Source organism: Lithobates pipiens, unplaced genomic scaffold (genome assembly GCF_037356315.1).
Source record: "Lithobates pipiens isolate NorthernLeopardFrog02 unplaced genomic scaffold, aLitPip1_a1.2 Scaffold_18, whole genome shotgun sequence".
In the NCBI taxonomy this organism is placed as follows: domain Eukaryota; kingdom Metazoa; phylum Chordata; class Amphibia; order Anura; family Ranidae; genus Lithobates; species Lithobates pipiens.
This window is the reverse complement of record NW_027507758.1, coordinates 476,625,724-476,651,729: the sequence shown is the minus strand read 5'-3', so window position 1 is coordinate 476,651,729 and position 26,006 is coordinate 476,625,724. Positions and strand designations below refer to the sequence as shown.

Genomic DNA, 26,006 nt, shown 5'->3' with positions numbered 1-26,006 from the left:
AGATAAAGATAGAGTGACCCATTTAGTTACTGACACTGAGGGCCCTGGGATATCTCCACCAATAATGACTATGACCATTGACTATGCTTACCTTGATTCGGGAAGCCTTGATATAGATAATGCGACCCATTCAATCACTGGCACAAACAGCCCTGAGATATCTCCACCAACAATGATAGACCTGTGACTATACTTACTATGATTTGGGAAGCCCAGCTATAGATAGCGTGACCCATTCAGTGACTGACACTGAAGGTCCCAGGATACCTCCACCAACTATGACTAAAACCAGTGACTATGCTTACTATGATTCGGGAAGCCTTTGATATAGATAGTGCAACCCCTTCAGTCACTGACACGTAGGGCTCCAGGATGCTTCCACCAATAACTGAGACCAGTGACCATGATTCAGGAAGACTAGACAAAGATAGCGCGGCCCATTCAGTCACTGAGACTGAGGGTTCCAGGATGCTTCCACCAAGGACTATCATTTGGGGAGCCTAGATATACATAACACAACTCCTTCAGTCACTGACACTGAGAGCTTCAGGATGTCTCCACCAACAATGACTGAGACCAGTACTTATTTTTTCCGGAATCCCAGTCACCAATCCCGATGTGAAATATATTTTGTCAGTACGTTCTATTAAATGAAAAAGGTGGCCTCCTTCTATCAATGGCCATAATGGTTGGACTCTTTCTTCTAACATCAATCATTACCAATACAGCAGGATGCTACTTTAGGTAAGTCATTGTACATTCTTCATAGGTTTTCTCTATTTTCTACATTACACATTTTTATGTTATCACCCACTGTCACTGAGCTCCCACCGCCTAATATTTACCGTTTCCCTGCCTGCAGACAGGCAGTTGATCAGACAGGCATGGTGTGCTTTCTGTGCTCATTGCCCGGGGTTTAGCAGTGCAAAGCCCTCACTGGTCATAATGAGAGTAACACATCTCTAAGATTTGTTCTGTGGGGGAGAGGTGAACTGAGGCTGCTGGTAACAGTAACAAATAGTGTGATTGCATGTGACTATTTTTTTTTCTGTTAAACACAGATTTAGGTGGAGATAGCTATTCTGAAAATTTTTGATGGAAAGAGGACGCACAGCGATGAAAGAAAGACACGCAGCAATTGAAGGATTTGCAATAATAGAAGATGAGGAAGAACCTAGTTGTGGTAAAACCCTCCTTGAGGTCTGTTATCACACCCTAAAGACCGGACAACTGTGAAGAAACTGCGGGCGGTTGCAGAGTGGCCCATGCATTTAAATTGGTTGCAATTGGGGGGTGATACTGCCCGCCAGGCATGATAGGGGCTATAATTCCTGCCGCAGCCAAGAAGCAAAGCAGCTTTAACATACCTTAAAATTATGGGAATGCAAAACATCTCTTCCCATTCATTGATTGTATGACCAAAAACTTTTATTGCCTGTCTCATGTCTACTATGTATGTCTGTTGATCAACTTTGCGGTCATGTAATCATTACACTGCACACAATATCAATAGAGAAATATAGCAAGCATGAGTCAGGAGACGTCTCTTGAGTCAGGAGATGTCTCTTGAGTCAGGAGACGTCTCTTGAGTCAGGAGACACATCTATACAGCCCATACAGAGCCAGGTGAATGTTAGTCAATGTAGTTCTCCTCCACCCACCCATGCTTCTGCTGACTCTGTCGCTCCTGTGATCGATCCACTGCTGCATGGGGAAAAGGGACATTGGCACCTTCTCACAGTCCAAACTCAGCTTTCAGCACACCAAAAATGCATCCCCAGCCAGGGGGTTTTACCCCTGCCACCCTCTCCCAGCAATGCTCCTCTGCATCCCCTAACAACCTCTCTCAACACTGCTGACCTTGGCATACCCTGCCATCCTCTCCCAACACTGCTCATCCCTGCATCCCCTTATACATTCTCCCAACACTGCTCACCTCTGCATCCCCTGCCATCCTCTATCAACACTGCTCACCTCTGCATCTCCTGCCACCCTCTTCTAATGCCGTTTACCTCTGCATCCTCTGTCAACCTCTCCCGGCACTGCTCATCTCTGTATCCCCTTATACATTCTCCCAACACTGCTCACCTCTGCATCCCCTGCCACCCACTACCAACACTGCTCACTTCTGCATCCCCTGCCACCCTCTTCTAATGCCGTTTACCTCTGCATTCTCTGCCAACCTCTCCCAGCACTGCTCATCTCCGTATCCCCTTATACATTCTCCCAACACTGCTCACCTCTGCATCCCCTGCCACCCTCTACCAACACTGCTCACCTCTGCATCCCCTGCCACCCTCTTCTAATGCCGTTTACCTCTGCATCCTCTGCCAACCTCTCCCAGCACTGCTCATCTCTGTATCCCCTTATACATTCTCCCAACACTGCTCACCTCTGCATCCTTTGCCACCCTCTCCCAGCACTGCTCAACTCAGCATCCCCTGCCACACTCTCCCAGCACTGCTCAACTCTGCATCCCCTTCCAACACTACCCACCTCTGCATCCCCTGCCACCAGGGGCGTTACTAGGTGGCAAAAAGACCAGGGGCTTCAGCCCGAAATCCAAATCCAGGAGCGATAGTGGCTCAGGGTTTTTTGGCTGTACGGTGGGGTTGTGTGGCAGGGGGTAAGCTCACTTGCTGGTTGCTGCCTGGCTTACCAGTGCCCATCAATGCTGACCACTAAACTCAACTGCCTGACACACTGACCATTACACTGCCCTACCGGACATACATACATTGACCATAGTGAAATACACTGACCTACCTACCTGACATATATACACTGACCTACCTCCCTGACATACATACACTGACAGTAGTGACATACACACACTGACCTACCTACCTACCTGACATACATACACTGACGGTAGTGACATACATACACTGACATAACTGACATACATACACTGACCAACCTACCTGACATACACTGACCTACCTGACCAGGAGACAGACTTCATGTGTCCTGCAGCAGCTCAGCCATGGTGTTCAGTGCGCCCATCGTCATCACAGCAGGCAGCCAGAGGAGAGGAGAGCCACCCACCCAAGCACCGTGCGGGGATCGCGGATCTCGCAGTGATGTGGCGTGGCAGCCGCATTGTAATTCCCACCTTCTGGAGCCTGCAGCACCTACGATGGACGTTACACGTCCCGCGGTCCCGGCATTGGACCAGTGGGATGTCCATCATAGGCGCTTCAGGCTCCAGGAAGCGGGACCTGCTATGTCACTCGGCCGCACTCGGTGGTGCTCAGGATCAGATTGGTCCTCGCTTGGTGGCGACGCTCAGGGCTAACAATACAATGGTCCTTGCCTGAGTCCCGGGGCTTTTCAGGGACCCATTTGGGGCTCCAGCCACCCTCCCGACGCCACTGCCTGCCACCCTCTCCCAGTACTGTTCACCTCTGCATCCCCTGCCACCCTCTTCCAACACTGGACTCCATTCACAAAAGCAGATTGCATGCAGTATTTAGGTGTTTTCACAAATACCGCATACGATCCTGAAAATGCATGTGGTAAATAAGTAGTGGTCCCGGCATGCATTATTTATGGATCCGGCAGCCGCTGGCATCCTTAACAACCAGTAAACAATATGGTTGTTATGAAGCAGGGGCTGCCATGTCCTTAACAACCGATGAGTCATCAGCTGGCAGGCTTCCCCACTGACATCTGACTAAAGAGGAGTGAGCATCCCCCCCTGAACCATACCCGGTCATAAGCCTTCAACACGGGGGGGGCGTTCTTTGGGGCAGGCACCTTTTCCTCCATGTTGATGGGAACAAGGGCCTCTTCCCCACAACCCTGGCCAGTGGTTGTGGGGGGTCTGTGGGTGGGGTGCTTATTGGAATCTGGAAGCCTCCTTTAACAAGGAGGCCCCCTGATGTGACCCCCCCTCCTATGTGCATGAGTATGGGGGTACATAGTACTCATTCACATATGGAGGGCCGGGATCTGGGGGCATTGTTAAAGGGGGCATCATAATTCTGATAATCCCGCCCGTCCGCAAACCCCCACAACCACCAGCTAGGGTTGTAGGGAGAAGGTCCTTGTCCCCATCAACATGGGGACACGGTGCTTGGGGGAGGGCAGAGCCCCATCTGCCCCAAAGCACCCCTTATATGCTGAGGGCATGTGGCCTGGTATGGTTCAGGAAGGGATGTTGCTTGCTCCACCCCTGGCTTTCCTGATCTGCTGTGTTGCATGCTTGGATAAGGGTCTGGTATGGATTTTGGGGGGGGTCCCTGATATTTTTTTTTACATTTTGGTATGGGAGTCCCCATCAAGATCCATACCAGATCCGAAGGGCCTGGTATGGGTTGGGGTGGACCCCTCACCATTCCTTTTCTTAATTTTTCATTACTGGCAATTTCTTTCTTTACATTTAGCTGTCAGCTGATGACTCACTGGTTGTTAAGGACGTGGAGTCTGTGCACTCCGTAATAGCCATGTTGTTTACTGGTTGTTAAGGATGCCAGCGGCCATCCACTCCCTAACGACTAGCTATTTACAGTGTTTTTTTTTTAAATGCTACGCAGTATCTTACTGCATTCCGCTTTGTGAATGGAGTACAATTTTCTTTTCATTTCTTAATTTTCCAAAGAATTTGAACAAAATAATTTAACTTTCAAAAAACTTGCCAGGCCTCTTACTAAATATCTTGGAGTGTCTACTTTTCAGAATATTGAGGATATTTGTACTGTCCTGGCACTTTACATAGATTTTCAGATATATGCCATAGTTTGTGGACTCTCTAACTTTCCTACAAACTAATTAATATACACTGATTTGGGTTATTTTCACCAACCAAAGAAATGTAGCAGAATACAGTTTGTCCTAAATTTATGAAGAAAGATTATTTATTTGCAAACTTTTCTAACAGAATCAAAGAAAAATTAGTTTTTTTTGTTTACTTAGCAAAAAATAAAAATAAAACGCAGTGGTTAATAAATACTACCAAAAGTATGCTCTATTTTTGTGAAACAAATGCTAAAAAAACTCATATGGGTACAGTGTTGCATGACGGCGCAATTGTTATTCAAAGTGCGAGAGCGCCAAAAGTGGCCTGGGAAGGAAGGGGATGAAAGTTCCTAGTATTGAAGTGGAACATAGGAAAGAATTAAAAGACAAAACAAGCTATACCACCACTGATGAACCACTTGACCTCCAGGTCAATTCTGACATGTCTCTCATACATAGAAAACATAGCATTTTTTGCTAGAAAATTACTCAGGACACCAAAACATTATATATACTGTATATGTTGCACAGCGATGTATCAAATGAAAGTTTTTTGGAAAAATACACTTGAACCATTTGACAGCTGCCCACAGTAAATGTACAGCGGTTGGGCAGTGTGGGCAGGCTGTTTCATGTACCTGTATGTGATTCAGCCTGTTCTGGGTTAGGGGCGTTTCCTTTGTAACTGGACTGGTATCAGTGGAAGGACTAGTGCCCTATCATTGGTATCAGTGGAAGGAATAGTGCCCCACTATTAGTGTCATTTGGAGGAATAGTGCCCCATCATTGGGAGGAATACTGCCCCATCATTGGTGTCAGTGAGAGAAATAGTGCCCCATAATTGGTGTCATTGTGAGGAATATCACCCCGTCGTTGGTGTCAGTGGGAGAAATTGTGCCCCATCATTGGTATTAGTCGGAGGAATAGCACCTCATCATTGGTATCAGTGGGAAGAATAGTGATCCATCATTGGCATCAGTGGAAAGAATAGTGCCCCAGCACTGGTATCAATGGGAGGAATAGTGGCCCAAAAAAGAAAGAATTTCTCCTGCGCTCTGGTGTCTAGGTCCTCAGTATGTGGTGTAACCAGTTTCACATAGTAATGTCTAGCGTCTCGCAGACCTTCTCAGAATAATGGGTATTCAGATACTAAAGGAAATGAAAAAGAAAAGGAGGGCGCACCAACCTAGTGCATTACCACTAATAGAGCTTTATTCAATAAACCACAGCAAAATATCACACATGAGTATTGATAGAAGGCATAATCATTAAAGCAGATTTGACTATTCCGAACATTGACAAGCCAGGACCTGACGTTGAGTGGATCAAAAGATACCTCAAAATGGTTAAAGCATTTCAGGGGAGAACCCCTTTCTTCAGAGCCTAAACGGGCAATGGTTTCTCACATGCAGACAACCCCATATATGTGTGTGTGTGTCTGTGTGTGTGTGCAGCCACATAACCCAAGCCCCACCGGAACCAACCCCACAGGCCACACCCACTCATACAAAAAAAGTTGACATGGTCCGTACTTCCGGACAGTGTCATTGTGACGCTATTTGCATATATACGTCAGCCGGAAGTAGAGGGTGGAACACACACACACCCGCATTTCCGGAACGCGCTACCGGCGCACGCATTCAGTCCATATGCATGCGCCGTGATACTAGTGCTGTTGTTCGCGCACACAGGCTTACCGCTTGCGTGCGCATGAGCAGAAGTGACGTGTGGGGCAGCTGGAAGTGGAACGCAGTTTCACCCTTACTTCCTGTTCGGTAGTGCGGCATGCGTTCCACCCCCTGCATTGTGTGGATGGGAAACCTTGGCTGGTCTACACCTCCCCTCCCCGCTATTTTGGTTACCAGTAGGGGTGAGTGTGAGATGGAGGTGCATTTCTGAGTACTACCATGGAGATCTGATTCATGATTCATCCATTCACTATTATCACTATTTTTACTATACATATAAAAATGATATATAATATAATAATAATTTCCTAATTTATTAATTTAATATACATTTTTTATATTTTTTAATTTTTAAATTGAAATAATTTTTTTGTATGAGTGGGTGTGGCCTGTGGGGGTGGTTTGGGTGGGGCTTGGGTTGTGCGGCCGTACACACACAGACAACCACACATATATATGGGGCTGTCTGCATGTGAGAAACCATTGCCCGTTTAGGCTCTGAATATAGGGGTTCTCCTCCGAAACGTGTTAGCCATTTTGAGGTATCGTTTGATCCACTCGACGTCAGGTCCTGGCTTGTCGATGTTCAGAATAGTGGATTCTGCTTTATTGATTATGCTTTCTATCAATACTCGTTTGTGAGTATATATTTTGCTGCTTTTTATTGAATAAAGCACTATTAGTAGGAATTAGTGCCCCGTGATTGGTGTCATTGGGAGGAATAGTGCCCCATCATTGGTATTATGGGAGGAATAGTGCCCCATCATTGGTATTATGGGAGGAATAGTGCTCATTCTTTGGTATCAGTGGGAGGAATTGCGCCCCACCATTGGTGTAATTGGGAGCAATTTTCCTTTTTTGTGGGGTCAGTGAGAGGAATTTTGCCCCACCATTTGTGTCAGTGGATGGAATAGTGCCCCAAGGGCCAGATAAAAGAAAGCAAAAGGACACATTCGGCCCCTGGGCCACAGTTTGGAAACCAGTGCTCTACGGGATCCACTGCTGCACCCATCTATATACACATTGTGGATGTGAGCCAGTAACCAAACTGTTGCAATGTGAGCAAGTAACCAAACTGACCTTTAAAATATGGTACCCAATGTTTTCTTTTTCTCTACATTAGGCTTTATAACCTTGGTAAATGAAAGTCCGAAATTCAGACCGTCTACCCACCTCTTTCCAGACACAATTTATGCAAATTTTTGTTAGGCCATTGTAAATATCGTGCACCCCTACCTGTTTCTATACTCTCACCAGATCCTTGACAACCATCTTCATCATCACAGTCACCACTTTGATCCTCCTCACCCTCTGAACCCCCTTCTCCGCTACCCTCTGTGATGCGCCATCTTTCTGCCTTGATTCTTCTCTCACTTCCCATCTGAAAACATATAAGAAAAGGACATAAATATAAATATGATATCAACTGTACAGCGTTTCCAGAAGTGATATCCAATTTATAAAACTCAACATCCAAACAAATAATATTGTAGTAAGATTATGCAAAATTATATTACAGACAAACCATCAGCCATGAGCTTATACTAATTTTTATTAATGGCCAGTTCATGCTGTAGAAGTAATTCAGAAGCCTACAACCTTACCCCATCACTACTATAGTTACATAGTAGGTATGGTTGAATAAAGACAACAGTCCATGCAGTTCAACCTGTGTAGGTGTGTGTGTAGAAAAATCATTTCCCATATCACCTTATATTTTTTTCGCTAAGATGCATGTCCAAGAGTCTTTTAAAATTATCCATACTTCCTGCGGACACGATTGTGGAAGAGAGTTCCACATCCTTACCACCATACAAACTTAAAAAATAAGCTCCCCCCTCTGCTGTGATGTGTCCCCACTTGCACCTGACAGGTTCCTCCTGCTGGAAGTGTGGCCCTTTTTTTCAGAATGGCAAGTAGGGAAACTGGTGCATTTCTTACATTCGCTGGTCCCTTCTAGCTTGGTTCTTGTCAGTGTCAAGCCAACTATATACTAGATCAACACTTGCACATGTACCATGATACGTTCAAAGTCATAATCTTAAAGTTTTATAATTCTGGCTCAAAAAATGTATGGTGTGGGGCTTTTATAGGTTTGTAATGTGCATATAAAAAAACTGAAAGATTTGGTCTTCTGAGTTGCAAGTAGGGGGCTGCTATGTGTACTCGCTAACAAGAACATCTAAGCTAGTGCACAGGCATCGAAATGTATGTCATGGAGCAATCTCAACATTTTAGTACAGAAAGTAGATTTGACCATGATCGGTAAACCAGTGTCAGGTCACCTGCGGGGACAAGTGACTAGAATTGCACCATGGAGGTTGTGGACCCAACGGCTGACTGCTGAATGTCGATGGTTCTGAGAAGCAGCTACACAGGGTCGCAGCCATGGTCCTGGACAGGGAGCTAGAGCCTAAGATTCCCCAGGGTACGAAGTCTAAGAGCCAGCAGATTTTCACCAGAGCCTCTTATGGTGAGGATGGACTTGGCTGCAAATGACTTCAGGTCATGCCCCCCGGTCTCCCAGCTCACACTCATAGCTGGCTCTGGTGGATGGAGGGGAAGCAACTTTCCAGGGAAACAAGGATTAGTCAGGAGGACAGGCCAATGTTAAGGCAACAAGCAGATAGGGATGATCAGCAGGACACGCTGAAGGTCAGGGCAACAAGCAGACAGGGATGGTCAGGAGAACATGCCAAAAGGTCAATACATGGAATCAAACATAGCGCACACGGCAAGAATCACTCAGGGAAGCCTTCACACAATCGTTACTTGGGCAAGGCTGGCTTGTAGTGCACGGGTTCAATAGTGTTTCCTGTTAGAGGCTGGGGTGGAGCCATGCTGAGAGAAGATTACTTAAACACACAGGTGTGGTAGCACGGTCCCTAAAGCTGATACACAGACCAGAGAGGTAAGCAGGCAGTCAGGGCATGAAACATTACTGCAGATTCATGACACAAAGTGATGTCACTCTATGTGAATGACTGACTCTCACATGTTATGGACTGGAACCGAGGGTGCTGCACAGCTCATCTGTGAGTTTCAGTAACACGCACAAGTCCAGAATATTGCTGCACTCCTTTACACATTAAAAAAAAAATTTAACACTAAAAGGTGATGGAATTTTGTGTGACATTATGTTCAATTTGCTTTTATTTTGTTTTGTTCCAATAAACACAAAGGGAATAAACGTGTATAGCAAAACATGTGTTACTGCAATACATTCCTGTGAGAAATACTTGATTTTCTGGAATAATTTCTGGGATGCCAATAATTTTGGCCATGACTGTATATATATGTATGCGTATATATATATATATATATATATATACACTATATTGCTAAAAGTATTGGGGCACCTGCCTTTACACGCAGGGAGTAGCTTTAGGGATCTTAGATTGTAAGCTCCTTGAGAGCAGGGACTGATGTGAATGTACAATATATATATGTAAAGTGTGCTGCGTAAATTGATGCCGCTATATAAGTACCTATAATAATCAAATAACATATAAGGAGCATAAGGAGTAAAAATAGTCAGCGTTGATTGAGAAAGTTTAGTTCTGCTTTAAAATGCAGGCTAGGGGTTTAATTACCTTCTCTTACACATAATGTGGTGTGGTAGACACATACAAGGAAATTTTTCGCCCACCTTTACACAAGCTGCAGTATCCACCATGGCTCTTACTCAACATTGTGACAGACATGCTATACTATTCTTTTCTCTTTCACATAGGAATGAAGGACTGGGACCTGCTCATAAACTGGAAAATCTGCATGTACTGCAGTGACTACCTCCAGATGCTAGAAGACAAAGACACAGCCTTATAGTTGCAAGAGGTGCATTTGGGAAGTAGAAGAGAGTCTACTCTCAATATCAGGGATGTCCACCTCAATTTCATTGCAGGCCGAATTAGCAGTATGGTTTCCCTCAAAGGGTCGGTTGTATCTGGGGTGTACTATATATAGAGTGCAGAGTTCAAGAATGCGCTATGTACAGAGTGCAAAGTTCAGGAGTGCATTACGTTCAGAGTTTAGGAATATGTTTTAGGAGCATGTGCAGAGTTCAGTGGTGCGCTACATACAGAGTGCAGGGTTTAGGGGTGCACTACTTACAGAGTGCAGGGTTCAGGAGTGCGTAACGTACAAAGTGCAGGAATCAGCAATGCGTGACATACAAAGTGCAAAGTTCAGGGGTGCGTTGTTTACAGAGTGCAGGGTTCAGGAGTGCATTACATACAGAGTGCAGAGTTCAGGGGTACACTGTTTACATACTGCAGGACTTAGGGGTGCACTATGCACAGTATACTACTACAACTCCAACCCCCTTCCCCAATGCTTCCTTGCATCTCTATGCTCTTCTACCTGGCTCGGCTCTAGTTCCTTCCTGTGTAGGAAACTTTGCCTTGCGTTGCTGTGAGATCATTCACTCCGAAAATCTGTCCCTGCTGTGCCCCACCGTGTGTGCGTGCAGAGATCTGCATCCAGGAGCTTCTGAGAGCAAAGCTGTTCATTGTAAATGCAGAAGCCTTCTGTGTTTATAAGTGACAGGGGTGAGCAGGATTAGATGGTGAGAGCTGGAGGTGGTGGAATAGAATTCTCTCATGTTCTGGCTGCAAAATTGGGTGTGAGGATATGGTTGCCACCTTTTCTTCAAGGCGAATCCGAACACTTTAGCGGTGGCATTTTTTTGTGGGGGGGTCATACACTATAAGATTGCAAAAAAACCTGGGACACTTTTGGTGGCCTGAAAGAGAGTAGAAATGTGGCACATAGCTGGCCGCAGCAAACAGTGCACGTGGCTGAATTGTGAGTGTTCTGCACGGAATGCAGGGGTCAGATATGTCCCGGGGAGAGGGCTAGTGCTAGCAGGGGGGTGAAGAGAGTTAGATATGTGCTGGGGGGCAGTGGTGGCTGGTGATAAACATTTTTTTGGGGGGAGGGGCGCAAACAACTGAAAAATTCTGAAAAAAAACCCCATCAATTGCAGCCTCACTGTGCCCCATAAAATGCAGCCACTGTGCCCTATGAAACGCAGCCACTGTGCCCCATCAAATGCAGCCACTGTGCCCCATCAAATGCAGCCAGTGCGCCCCATCAAATGCAGCCACTGTGCCCATCAAATGCAGCCACTGTGCCCCAAAAATGCAGCCACTGTGCCCCATAAAATGCAGCCACTGTACCCCATCATATGCAGCCACTGTACCCCATCATATGCAGCCTATGCCCATCATATGCAGCCTATGCCCATCATATGCAGCCTCTGTGGCCATCATACAGCCACTGTGCCCATCATATGCACCCTCTGAGCCAATCAAACAGCCACTGTGCCCATCATATGCAGCCTCTGAGCCGATCATACAGCCTCTGGGCCCATCATATGCAGCCTGTGCCCATATGTGCTGGGGGCGCTTGGGGGGGGGGTCAGATATGTGCTGGGGACGCTTTGTGAGAGAAGAGGGCCAATGCAAGGGGGAGGGGGGTAGGATATGTGCTGGAGGGGTGCTTTGGGAAGGTAGAGAAGGAGAGGTTGTCAGATTTCAAATCCAATCCACACTTCTAGCATGTCTTCCCCCTGCCAAAGCCCCTCCAGCACATATCCTCCGAATCCCTCCATCACTCCACATATTTTCTACCTTGTCCTCCTGTCCAGTCACTCTCTCCCCCTCCCTCTTCCATCTACAGAGCATAAAAAAAACTTTCTACAGACCTGATATCATCGGGTCCTTGCTCCCCCTTCCTCGTGTGTGTACAGAACAGAGGAGGAGGAGGGGAGGAGCTTTGATACACTGACACTCTGCTCTGCTGAACCAAGCTGCTGTCAGGGAGAGGGGAGACTTGTCACTCTCGGTACAGTCCATGTGAATGATGTGTCCGGGTCTGGGGCAGAAGTACACCCGAACACATCATTCAAAAACCCTATGTGAGGGCCACATGACAAGGCCTAGCCGGGTGGATTCAGCCTGTGGGCCTTGTGTTTGACATATGTGCTCTATATCTTGGCTATTTGCTGTCCTTGTCCACCTTAAACTTTTTTTTTTTGAATAGACTTACAAATAGTAAATACTTTTGTCAAATTCATTTTGTTGTCCTACGGCCTGCTGGCTGGGAAGATTTTATCTCCCACCCTGTCCCTCTGATAGCCTGTGATAGTAGGACAAAAAATAAGGATAGTGGTTGTCACTGGAAAAGAACGACACAGACAGTAATAACCTGACATAGGTTCAAACCTTTCCCACCTCCACTGAAAAAATAGTTTTATTGCCGTCTGTGTCCCCACTATAAAGACTTCCCATCACTTCCTGTCCTGACAGGAAATAACAGAAAATCTTCCCAGTGGGCACACAGACTGCCCCAACAACCTCACAGGTGTATAGCGTCCCATCTCCTTCCAAAGGATAAAATATAAGTAGAGGCATAATGAAAACAGAAGTAAATTTTTACTTCCAAACAGGGGCGTAACTAGAAATCACAGGGCCCCATAGCAAAATGTTGTATGGGCCCCCCCCCCCCCTCACCCAGGGGCGGATCCAGAGTCTAGTCTCGGGAGGGGCACTGATAAAAAATACTTTTTTGGGGGGGCAATTTATTGGGGCAATGGCTGATGTTGGCGCTTCAATTGTCACGGCACCATTTGTGTTATGGTGTAAGGATGATTGAAACACATTATTTCTATTATTACATTGTTATAGTTCAACTCACCATAATGCAGAATCAGTGGAAGCCCCGAGTGTGTCACCTGCCACCAGGTGCAGATTGTCCACTTGCCACGTCACCTGCCACACATTGCAAATTGTCCACTTGCCACGTCACCTGCCACCCGTTGCGGATTGTCTGTTTGCCACGTCACCTGCCACACGTTGTGGATTGTCCACTTGCCACGTCACCTGCCACCCATTGTGGATTGTCCATTTGCCACGTCACCTGCCACACATTGCGGATTGTCCACTTGCCACGTCACCTGCCACAAGTTGCGGATTGTCCACTTGCCACATCACCTGCCACCCATTGTGGATTGTCCACTTGCCACGTCACCTGCCACCCATTGCGTATTGTCCACTTGCCACGTCACCTGCCACAAGTTGCGGATTGTCCACTTGCCACGTCACCTGCCACCCATTGCGTATTGTTCACTTGCCACGTCACCTGCCACCCATTGCGTATTGTTCACTTGCCACGTCACCTGCCACCTGTTGCGGATTGTCCATTTGCCACGTCACCTGCCACAAGTTGCAGATTGTCCACTTGCCACGTCACCTGCCACCCATTGCAGATTGTCCACTTGCCACATCACCTACCACAAGTTGTGGATTGTCACTTTCCTTTTAAGGTGGGGAATGGGATTGTCACGTCTGAGTCAGGCAGCAGAGAGATTCAGGCAGCAGAGAGATGATGTAATCTCTCTGCTGCCAGCACAGTGAGTGAGGGTGGAGCTGGCAGAGAGATTCAGGCAGCAGAGAGATGATGTAATCTCTCTGCTGCCAGCACAGTGAGTGAGGGTGGAGCTGGCAGTTCGCAGGGCGGGCGCTGGGCGGTGAGAGAAGATGTCATCTCTCTGCCCCGCCACTCGCTGATTGGCCACCCACCAAGCCTCCCCGCTGGCAGCTTCCCCGCCACGCCCCCCCCCGCCGCCGCCGCCGCCTCCGCCCGCTCGTACAGTCAGTGTGACTGTACGAGAGCTGAGCGGATAGGCAGCTCGGCGGCTCACCCGCCGCCCGCTCACCGGGCCCTTCTCAGCTGCGGGCCCCATAGCGACCGCACGGGTCGCTATGGTGGTAGTTCCGCCACTGCTTCCAAATGATAGCAGTGCACATTATTGTCATTGTTTTTCATAAACGCCTGCCTTGCAATCACTAAAAAAAACGGTTTTATTCCAGAAAGGGTTGTGGTGTAAAATGAAGACATTAAAAGCATTTTTCTACACATTAGCTTCCTCAGTTTCCTCATACACCTGTATTACAAACACTTGTACATGTCGTTAACAGGAATAAAAAAAAATAACAGGTTTACCTTGGAAAGTATTACAGTGTGAAATATACGGTATATATTACTAAACTCCAGCTTCTGCCTTTTTATTCTCAGTAAGTTCACAAAAACAAGACAGATTTCATAAGCCTAAAAGTGCTGGAGGACATGTGCTGAATGCTCACACATACTCCATAAGCTTTTCATCTGTTTTATACATTTTTAATGTTGGAAAACTGGTTGGAATAAAGAAAAAGATGAAACTGGCTCCTACATCACTGATCCCTGTTAGGTGTGGGAAGCAGGTGTATTGTAGACTGTTTCCAGGGGCAATTCTTGGAGACCGGGCCTTGCCCTAGGCATAAGGATTCATTCACACAAGACTCATTATTATGCATGGACAGGAAAAAATACATTTGGGGAAATTGAATAAATCCCTAACCACACTTTTCTGCCACTATGGCCCTTTATAGAGGTCTGCACCAAATGAAAAAAATACCTGCTGCCCATTTTGGTAGCTTTATTACCACGTGCAGCAATTTCCAGTGGTTCTTAAAGCAGGACTAAAGTTCCAAGGTTACATACTGTGAGAAGGCAGATTTTTTTTTATTGCAAAAGAGACATCTAAAGTCTCTTCTGCAATAAAATACACTTACCTGCCTGCACAAAGCAATTTCTGCAATGTGAACGCAGCTGAGCATGCTTAACTCAGCATACAGTGGCCAACCTGATCCCTGTGTGGCAGAATGAGGAGGCTATTTCACATGGGCAGGAGTGATGTCATCCTGCACTGGTTAATGTAGTGGCCAAAAACCAGCACACAGAAGATGCCAGCGCTGGCGAGGAATCATTAGAAAGGTAAGTATTGATATCTTTAGTTCCGCTTTAATAGCGCCATTTTTACAAATGGTGATATGAATGTACTAAATTCAAAGAGAATTACTTTCAGTTTATGGATAATGAAACTAGAGGTAATGAAGACCAAGGTATAGGTTGAGTGCTTGTGTAGTAGAGCGGCATGAATGCTGCTATTGAATGCTTCCTACCCTCCCCACCTGTCATTAGTTGTTAAGGATACTGTCAGCTTAACAGTCAACAGCATCCTAACAATCAGTGACAATAGTTCCCATCAGGTTCCCTCTCTCCCCCGTTACTGATAGAATTCAGTGGGTGGATTCTATAGCCATAGGTAGGTAGTGTATTGGCTATGGATCTGCCTATTGCCTGCTTAGTGTTGCCATCTCCTCCCTTTAAACCCAAACACATATTAATTACATAGGTTCTGTTGCTGATTAAGGTGGCATTTAAACTCACTTGGTGCCTTATCTGCATTAAATTAGCCTCAGAGCCCGTGTAATTCATATGTGTTCGTGTTTGAAGGGATGAGGTGGCCAACATTAATGCCCGCCTGCTGTCACAACAGGAGCAAGCCTGATGAAGCCTGACCTACACAGATCCAAAACTCACTGCTTCTGTGCTGTCTTGTGACCGCTACAGTGGCAGGAGTATGCACAGTTTCACTGAAGCCAGAGAGTCCATCCAATGATACCAACAATAGCCACTATTCATTCCACTGACACCAACAATGGGACACAATTTCTTCCAGTGACACCAACAATGGGGCACTATTCCTTCCACTGATACCAATGGTGGCGAATCCCCCTAATGGAGGCACAGACAGCAAATAAATTAACAAGCTATGTACCAACAACAGCAATTTCAATAATGTCTCAACATACAGTATACTTTACTATATGGCAATGTCCTGCCAAACTACTGGCAGAATTTTTTTTTATTTACAATCTTGCGGATTAGCCAATTTCTATTCACCTTGAAAAATGCCTCTGGAGTCTGATAAATGATGTAGTGCCAAATATCTTGTGTCATGGTGAACTGTTGCAGCACCCTCCTTCTTTCCACCACAAAGGGTTGTCATGATAACTTTGTGTCGTAATTGGTTTTATTTATTTACTATTTATTTCTTCACATAGTTCTTTAAGTTGCACTAAAGGCAAAACTTTTATTTTATTTTGGATAGAGTAAGGGAGTGCTATAACTCATGTCAGCTTTTTATCTGTCATCTGTGTCCTGATTGGGTAGATTTCACTTCTTGTCCCATAGACAAAACAGGATGGGTCGCCATAACTAGCACCCCCATTGGAAAGTTTCTCCTCTATTCCTTTTCTGGCAACAACCCAAAATTTAAAAATGTTACTTTTACTTTCAGTGATAATGGATAACGGTACACTAGAAAATTAGATAGGTGAATCCCCCTAATGGAGGCACAGACAACATTAAAGTTATGACAGGTGTTCTAATCCCTCTCCACTCTATCCAAAACAAACTTCCATCCTAGTTATGCTTAACAGTATGATTAAAGGCAAAACTTTGTTTTTTAGTTTTGGACAGAGTGGAGATTGGTTAGAACACCTATTAGGTAGTACGTTTTTATTGCTCGTTGACCCTGTTAGGGAGATCCTGTGAAAGTAAAAGAAAATCCAACATTTTGGAGAGGGGAAATCTTCCAATGGAGACTAGTTTTGGTGATCTGAGGGGAACCAATGTATTCCATTAATTTGCAAGGATTTTGTTAAGTATTATAGCTGAAACTAGAAAAAAACATGCTTTTTTTTTTATTTTCATTTTTTTTTTTCATTTATATAGTAATAAAAAAAAACAGAAAAACAGTGGTGAATAAATGCCACCCAAAGAAAGCATAATCTGTCTCAAAAATTATATACATTTAATTTAGGTCTTGTTGCCAATAAGGGTGAATACTTTAAGATCAAATCATGATCCTGATGGTGTGTAGGGAAATGGATCCAGAGAAATCCTACCGCCCATGAGAAATTCACTGCCAAGCAAATAAAGAAAAACTATAACCAAACACAGTTCCTGCTGCGACTGTAACAAAATGATCCTACAAATCTCGTAACTCCAATACTTTAAGGCTATAGTAAAATGTGTACAACCACACAAATAATGGCCGACACAGGCTCCCACCCCATGTATAGAAGATGGCACCCAGCTTGCTTACAGTTTTTCTTTAAAAATAAAATTCCTTATGGGCCAGTAGGATTTGTCCAAATGCACTCCACTACACCATATGATCATAATTTGATAATAAAGTATGTACCCTTATGTATAATTGAGATCCATGGTCCTAATGAAGCGTTCTCCATAAGAGTCTTTGCCAGAAGCTACTCTCGCAGTCCTTTTCTCCTGAACCTGGCCCAAATTGGGGCACACTGAAGGGAAGCACATGGCTATCTTACCACCATCTGATAGAGCCATGGTCCTGCTCTTCCCCCATGCACCACCACCTCTAGCAGCTCTACCCCCACTTTATATACCCTCAAGGGAAAGAAATTCTAGTCCAGACTGACTGGCAACAGGGCAGAGACCACCCTAAAAGGGACACTTAGGATGGCCTTAGATGGGTAGACATTTGGCTGGCTCACTAGGGACTGGCGGATCCATATATGGTGCACCCACTTGAAAGAAGTCGATTTAGAAGAAACTGCTTCCTAGAGAGTCATTATCACAAAAGCTCAAGTCTGATTGGCTGCTTGAGGCAGCATTGAAGCAGAACTAAAGGGAAGGTACTCACCTACCCAACTCTTTACAAGCCAGCCTTTTCTCCTGTGTGCTGGCTTTTGACCATCTTCATTGGCCAGTGCGAGATGATGTCAGACCTGCGCATGAGCGGGAGCCAGTCATTCCAGTACACAAGATTGACCTGGCCGCTGTAAGCTGAGCTGCTCATGCTCAGCTCAGTTTACAATCCAGGGATCGCTGTGGGCAGGTAGGTATGTTTTATTACAGAGGGGATATTGCATGTCTCTTCTGCAATAAAATGCCTACCTGCTCGCAATTTATCATAGCGAAACTTTGGTTCCACTTTATGGACTTAGTACAAGGCTTCTAAATAAATCAACTGACTTGCATTGTTTTACAAACTTTGTATGCTATACAGTACTTGACTTTCCATGGTTAGCTGATTGAAAAGCACAGTTAAATGCTGATTATGTGTTGTGCTGAGATTGAGTTCAGATCTCCTAAATTGAGATGAGTGACATTTTAAAAACATTTTATAGATGTCATTTCAACTGGACTGTGACCAAAACATAACCGTTCTCTTGTGGTGGTTTGGGATTTGGCAATATTAATGCTTAGTCTGCAATCTGTATATTTGTTGATGGGAGAAGAGACGTTTTCCTGAATTTTGCCTATAGCAAGAGTACCCATGGGATTATTTTTAGATTAGCTTTGTAATGAATATTTAAGAAATGTCACTTATGCCACTGACCTCCATTTTATTGCTGTGTTTATTGTCAGGAAACTGTGATTTGATGTATGCCTGATGCTGAGATATGTTCTCTATATGCACTATTGTTAGGAAATCATCTTGATTTAAAAAGATTAAGATAAACATACGGTGTGCGTGTTGTTGTCCCCTGAAGAAGCATGGGCTTCAGTCATGCCAGCCTTGGGGTATGATTAACCTGCAATTAAATGTTCATTATATGCCTATCACATAGCTGTGTGAAATAGATTTCCCATCGTATAACCAGTGATGTGGACAAGGCCATTGCTGATAGAGATTAGTCAGAGGTTAGATCACACAGCACAAGGGAGAGAGCTGTGTAGTAAAGTAACAGTGCATTATTATGTTCACACAATACCCAATAGAGCATTTGCTTCCCATTTGAACACAGCCCACGCCAGGGAAGTTAAAAGGGATCACAAACAACACCCATTACAACAATTATCATACATATAAATGCAAAATATCCCATGTGATACAACACAGTTGCCTACAAATAGAATGACAAAGAAACATACATTGTTACTCATCCACCCATACTGTATAATTCTGAACAATCCATACCACTGCTGAGTCCCATGCATCCTTATTTTACTTCTAGTATTTCCCATCCAGTGTATCCGGCTTTAGCTTTCTCCCATCTGTAAGCTCACAATTGCCTCTTTCGGCTTACAGTACAAGTAATGCACTTCCACTGCAAGCCTGATTTTAAATCACTATCAATACATATGCCAGGTCATTTATCCAAGCTGAACTAAAAAACGATTGCATACCTTTTGGAGGAATACAGATAAATGGTGCATTTTCTGTTTCTTTCAGCCCATCTAATCATAACCTGTCTGTTTGTAATGTCTTAGTAATCTCATGTCCTACTATGTAGAAGTTCCTAGATTGTAAACTCTAACGAGCAGGGCCCTCCGATTCCCCCCGTCTTGAATTGTATTGTATTGTAATGTCTACCCTAATGTTGTAAAGCACTGCGTCAACTGCCGGCGCTATATAAATCCTGTATAATAATAATAATTATAATGTAGAAACCATAGCTGTACTGATGGTGGCCAATAAACCTGTAACAGCTTTTAGGCCTCATGCACACTGGACGTTTTTGGACGTTTTTACAGCAGCTGTTTTTGGCAGTAGACATTTGTTTTCTACAGTCATTAAACTCTCCATCATGTTATCCTATGTGTCCATGCACACATAGGCTGTTATCAGCAGTTTTGGGCAGTAACGTTTTTGAGCAGTGAAAAAACAAAACAAAACTAGTGTGTTCTGAGAGACGCTTTTCAGCTGTAAAAATGCTCTAATGCTGATAAACGCTGATAAACGTTGATAAACGCTCAAAAACATTGCTCACCAGCGTTTTTAACGTTTTTGGTCCATTGAAAAAAATGTAAAAAATAACATTTTCTTAAGAAAAATGCTAACATGGAAAAACCCCTAAAAAAACTCTAAAAAGTGCTATTGCCAAAACATTGAAAAAAGCTGAAGAAAGTTGAAAAACTCACTGTAAAGCTACTGGCGATTTTATAACCTTATTTTATCATTTAGTGTGCATGAGGCCTTAAGGTGATTTGTGTAGCACTACCCTCAAAGTAGTGACTTGGGGTAATTTGGGTTCTCTTTTCTGCACCTCTAGTCCAACAACAACCTCAGCCCCTCTGACAGACTTGGTTAAATGAAAGTAAATGCAAAGCACTTATAAAACATGAGCATAGATACCTTTAACTTGGTTGTGAGCTGGTACTAGGCAATAGACTCAGGATCATTTGGTGGTAAATGATTGGTACAGTTTAGGGTAAATAACGGTATAAGCATAAATTAGCACACAGGGGATGGCTTTAGATACAGTCTGATAAGCAATGTCATTGTTTAGACCAGGCATGTCCAAAGTCCGGCCCGCGGGCCAATCGCGGCCCGCAGTCTGGTTTTGAACGGCCCGCCTGGTGTGCTGCGGGATCAGGGCTGTCAGATGAGCCAGATCTCCTGCACTGAGAAGCTCCGTCGGCTTCAAAAGTGAAAGTAAAATGCAGGGAAGTGTGCTGTGCTCTCTGCTTCCCCCTACAGTGCAGTACCCGGCTGAATGAGGAAGCTGCAAAGGTAATGTATTATGCTACAAGCTAGATTCGTTTTAAAAAGCCTTTATTTATATGTGTGTGCATGTGTGTCTGTATGTATGTATGTGTGTGCATGTGTGTCTGTATGTATGTGTGTGCATGTGTGTCTGTATGTGTGTGTGTGTGCATGTCTGTATGTGTGTGTGCGCGCATGTATGTGTGTGTGTGTGTGTGTGCGCGCGCATATGTCTGTATGTGTGTGTGAGCGCATGTATGTCTGTTTCTCTGTGTGTGCGCATGTATGTCTGTTTCTGTGTGTGTGCATGTGTGTATGTATGTGTGTGTGTGCGCATATATGTCTGTATGTGTCTGTGTCTGCGCATGTATGTCTGTTTCTGTGTGTGTGCATGTGTGTATGTATGTGTGTGTGCGCATATATATGTCTGTATGTGTGTGTGTGTGTGTGTGTGTGTGTGTGTGTGTGTGTGCGCGCATGTATGTCTGTTTGTGTGTGTGCATGTGTGTCTGTATGTATGTGTGTGCATGTATGTCTGTCTGTATGTGCGTGCATGTCTGTCTGTATGTGTGTGCATGTATGTGTGTCTGTATGTGTGTGCATGTGTGTCTGTATGTATGTGTTTCTGTATGTATGTGTGTCTGTATGTATGTGTGTGCATGCATGTGTCTGTATGTGTGCATGTATGTCTGTATGTATGTGCGTGCATGTCTATGTATGTGCGTGCATGTATCTGTATGTACGTGTGTGCACGCATGTGTCTGTATGTATGTGTATGCATGTGTCTGTATGTGTGTGCATGTGTCTGTATGTATGCCTGTATGTATGTGTATGCATGTGTCTGTATATATATGTATGCATGTGTCTGTATGTATGTATGTTTGTGTGTGTGTGTGCGCATGTGTCTGTATGTATGTAAGTATATGCATGTGTCTGTATGTATGTAAGTATATGCATGTGTCTGTATGTATGTATGTGTCTGTATGTGTATGCATGTGTCTGTGTGTTACTTTTAATCCAGCCACAGCATGTGTACACCCCCAGTCGCTCCCTCTGCAGCTAAAGGGGGAGAAGTTGGGGGTGGTAAAAACAGCTTAACCATGTGGTTTTACTGCCCCTTCAACAACTGCGTGGCTGCATGCTGCGTGTAGGGCAGCCCATGCATTTCACCCACAAAAATGCAGGGAAAGAAGTCCCAGAGTTTTATTTTTTTTAAATTGCACTGCACCAAAAGCACCCCACGTTTCAAATGTGTAGGGTACCATTAAGACAAAGGCAAGAGCGCGACAAAGGCAAGAGAATTCTTGTTGGGCAGTGTATGAGTGCTCGAACGACCGAATTTTAATGGTTCAAAGAATGTCAGGCAAAATGGTTGGCCCTCACGCATGTTCACTTCATCAAATCTGGCCCTCTTTGAAAAAAGTTTGCACACCCCTGGTTTAGACCAAAGTAACTTAGATTTGAGTTCTGTACCAATATACTGGAAACAACTCATAAACCAACAAAGTCAGCAATAAGCAGTGCATATAAGCATCAACTGTGATGTGAATAATAACATAATAACTAGAGTAGAGTGCACTAGATTATAGCACAGGTTTACTGCAGAGCTATAGGACAGCTTACCTGAATAGACAGTCCTACATTCAGTGGCACCCGGGGCTGGATTTGTTTGCACCCCCCCCCCAAGCAAACTGGTATGTGGCCATATAGCGGCACCACACCAAAACTGTGGGTGTGGTCATATTGCATCAAAAGTGGGAGGGGCTTAAATGACCATATGTTTTAATGACTGTGCCACAAGTGAGTATGTAGCAGACAGTACAAACCTCAGTATACTCATTTTAATAAAATAAAACGTATCTTTTGCATATACTTTACTACACATAACTACCCTTAAAGTGATATTGAAGTCTTCTTTTTTTTTCTAAACAATAAACATGTTATACTTACCTGCTCTGTGTAGTGGTTTTGTATAGGGCAGCTTGGATTCTCCTCTTCTTGGGTCCCTTGCCAGCACCCCTGTCCCAATCCCTCTTTCTGGGTGCCCCCACAGCAACCAGCTTGCTATGGGGGCACCTAAGCAGGCGCATTCCCGAGCCACAGCACTGTGTGTCCATTCACACACAGAGCCATGGTTTAACTCCGCTCCTTTCGTCTTCCGATTGGCTCACTGGTTGTTATTGACAGCATTGTGAGCCATTGCTGCCAAAAGCCAATCAGGAGTGCGAGTGGAGATTAAAAATCTTGTGCCTTTACAACCACTTTAAGGTTGTAAGCACCGACAAAAGTGCATTTACTAGATACCACTCTGAATCATTGTGTGTATACTTATTACATTTTTCATTGTCATTTATTTAAGACACCTTCCAAATATCTGTTCTATGTTTGATATTACCGAGTAAAGAATGTGCTGTACATAAAATGTAGTAGTCAGCAGTAAGAAATGTAAAACACAGGGGAATTTATCAAACCTGGTGCAGTCAGAATTTGGAATAGCTGTGCATGGCAGCCAATCAGCTTCTATCTTCAGCTTGTTCAGCTTTAAAAATAAAAGCTATGAGCTGATTGGTTGCCATGCATAGCTGTTCCAAATTCTGTCTGCTCTAGTTTTGATAAATTCCCCTCAGGGTTCCTTCAGACAGGTGCTGAGACTAGGGTTGCCACCTCATCCCTTTAAACCTGAAAACATATGAAGTACACAGGTTCTGAGGCTAATTTAATGCAGATCTCACCTAGTGAGTTTCATTACCATCTTAACCAGCCATAGAACCTGTGTAATTCATATGTGTTCAGTTTTAAAGGGATGAGGTGGCAACCCTAGCCAAGACAGAACATCTGTATCCACCAGAGAGCTTCCCCTATAGAAATGGGTGCACAGATCTGAATGCAGACACCGTGCGTTCGAATACATGCATTCCTTCCTGTCTGCATGTCAAATGTTGAAATTTGACTATGTACATGGAGCTGCTGCGTCCAAATTGACTTTGACTGGCCGGGTAATTAAAAGAGAAGTATGGGAATTTTATGAATCATACTTACCTAGGTAGATGCTGCATCTGTCTCCCGTCAGCTCTAAGGCTGAGAACTGAGTAATTAAAATCAGTTCTCACTCAGTGCTTCCTGAGCAGAGAGCTGGTGGATGTCAGTCTCTGACTCTGCTTCTGTTTGGCATCACTTGCAACAACTGATAAATGTCCCCATTTATGTTGTGAACTCACCTTCCAGGACCCAGGCAGGCTCTTCCTCAGGCTTTAAATCCAGGCTCTTTCTCACTGAAGCTGAAAGGTCCTTCAGGCACCCTCTTCCCTAGTCCAGAGGGCCTCCACGGTCCCCCTCTCATAGACCAGGGCCTCCAGACACCTGCTGCCCTAGTCCAGGGCCTCCAGACACCCCCTCTCCTAATCTGGGACCTCCAGGCACCTCCTCACCTAGCCCAGTATCTCCGTTGTACCCCCCATCCAGGGGCCTTTGCCACACCAACCACCATTTCCCAGTCAGTGGCCTCCTCTGTACTCCAATCCCAGTCCAAGGCCTCCTTTACAGCCCACCCCAACTTAAGAGCCTCCTCTGAACCCAGGTCCTTTATAAACCCACTTTTCAAGTCCAGGGCCTCCTCTGCATTCCCCAGTCCAGGGCCTCCTCTGCACCCCCCAGTCAAGGGTCTCCTGTGTACTCCCCTCCTAATCCAGGGCCTCCTCTGCACCCCCCCTATTCCAGCACCTCCCTCTGCATCCCCCAAGTCCAGGGCCTCCTCTGCGCCCCCCAAGGTTAGGGCCTCGTCTGCACCCCCCCCCATCAGGGGACCTCTTCTGCATCCCCCAAGGCCAAGGTCCCCTCTGCGCCCCCCCAGGTAAGGGCCTCCTCCACACTCTCCAGCCCAAAGCCTCCTCCACATCCCCCACCAGCCAAGGGCCTCCACTGCACCCTCAAGTCCAGAGACTCCTCTATCCCCCCTCTCAGTCCAGGGCCTTCACTGCACCCCCCCCAGTCCAGAGCCTCTTCTGCACCCCCTCCCAATCCATGGCCTCCTCTTCCGCCCCTCCCCCCTAGTCCTGGGCCTTCTTTAAAGCCTCCCCTTCTCTGGGATGCCTCAGACAGAAAAGACATAGGCTGTTTGGGCACTGGGCAGGACTAGGAGGGTGACCTGCCTCTCCATTACACTTGATCGGGCGGCAGCGGCACCCTTAGAGCAGCAGTTCCCAGTGCGGGTGGGGGCGGCACCCCTGGCATCACCCCACTAAATGTGTCACCCGGGGCAGGCGGCCCTCTGCCCTGCCTAGTTTTGGCCCTGCCTACATTCTGCATTCAGCTGGCTAATGTTGAGGCCCATCTTGCTGTTCATGTGTAAACATAAGTGTAGTCCCCATGGGAATCTGCATGCAGTATTAAAAGCTATTGGGTGAATGCCTAATCCTTTTAAGCTTAGGTTCTGATAGCAGCAGCAGCAGGTTGTGACCACATGGCCCTCTCACCAATTCATGAGTCCCACCATGTGGGTATCTTCTATTTTGATTCTGGTCCTCATTTCACTTAGTTGTAGTGATTTAGCATCAGTGTAGTAGTAAACTTCTCCCACAGTAGTGACTCACTCCCAGTCTCTGTGCTCTCCCATCCTCACTCTTGTCTCCTTGCTGTGTGAAACTGAGGTCTCCAATCCAACTTCTAGCAGGCTCAAACAGGGGATGTGCTCACTCAAACTCCCACAGCAAAAGACTGTGCTAGTCAGACTGCAGCCCAGGAAGATACTGCTTCTTTCTGCTCCCCTGTCGCTGCTTCACCTGGGAACTTTAGTTAATTGGTTAATAGAAGTCCACAATAGCTCTCCCTTCCTGGAATTCAACTCCCACGTTCCATTGCAGCTGGCCTCAAAGTCTAAGTTGTGGATATAAACAAAAAAAGTCAGTGCTACTACCCATACATCACATAGATAGCAGAGCTCCCAGGTGCTTGATCCACAGTTGTTGGCTGAGTAGGGAAATTAGGAAAAGATGATCCGCACTCCGGTGATTGCTCTTAAAAAATGTAGTATTTATTAACAAGCCACAGTGACCAAACGCAAATAAGAAAGGTTGATGCGTTTCAGCCTATAAGGCCTTAGTCATAAAGTCTAAGTGGTGCTTTTTGATTCGCTGATGGAAAGCGGAGTTGTTTTTAAAGAGAAACTGCAGTCTGTTTACATAGCTTGTACTAAAAACATCTTTGCCATTCTGAATCTT

At 45.2% G+C, this 26,006-nt stretch overlaps 1 protein-coding gene across 2 annotated transcripts in view; it reads right to left on the bottom strand.

Annotated features, from left to right (window-relative positions):
* The window catches only part of LOC143988643 (glypican-5-like), a 376,474-nt gene that overhangs the window by 76,434 nt on the left and 274,034 nt on the right, over positions 1-26,006 (bottom strand). For both annotated transcript variants that reach the window (XM_077488351.1, XM_077488353.1), the window contains one exon: positions 7,665-7,809. In XM_077488351.1, coding sequence (XP_077344477.1) covers positions 7,665-7,809 — 145 coding nt within the window. The remainder of the gene's footprint in view (positions 1-7,664; positions 7,810-26,006) is intronic.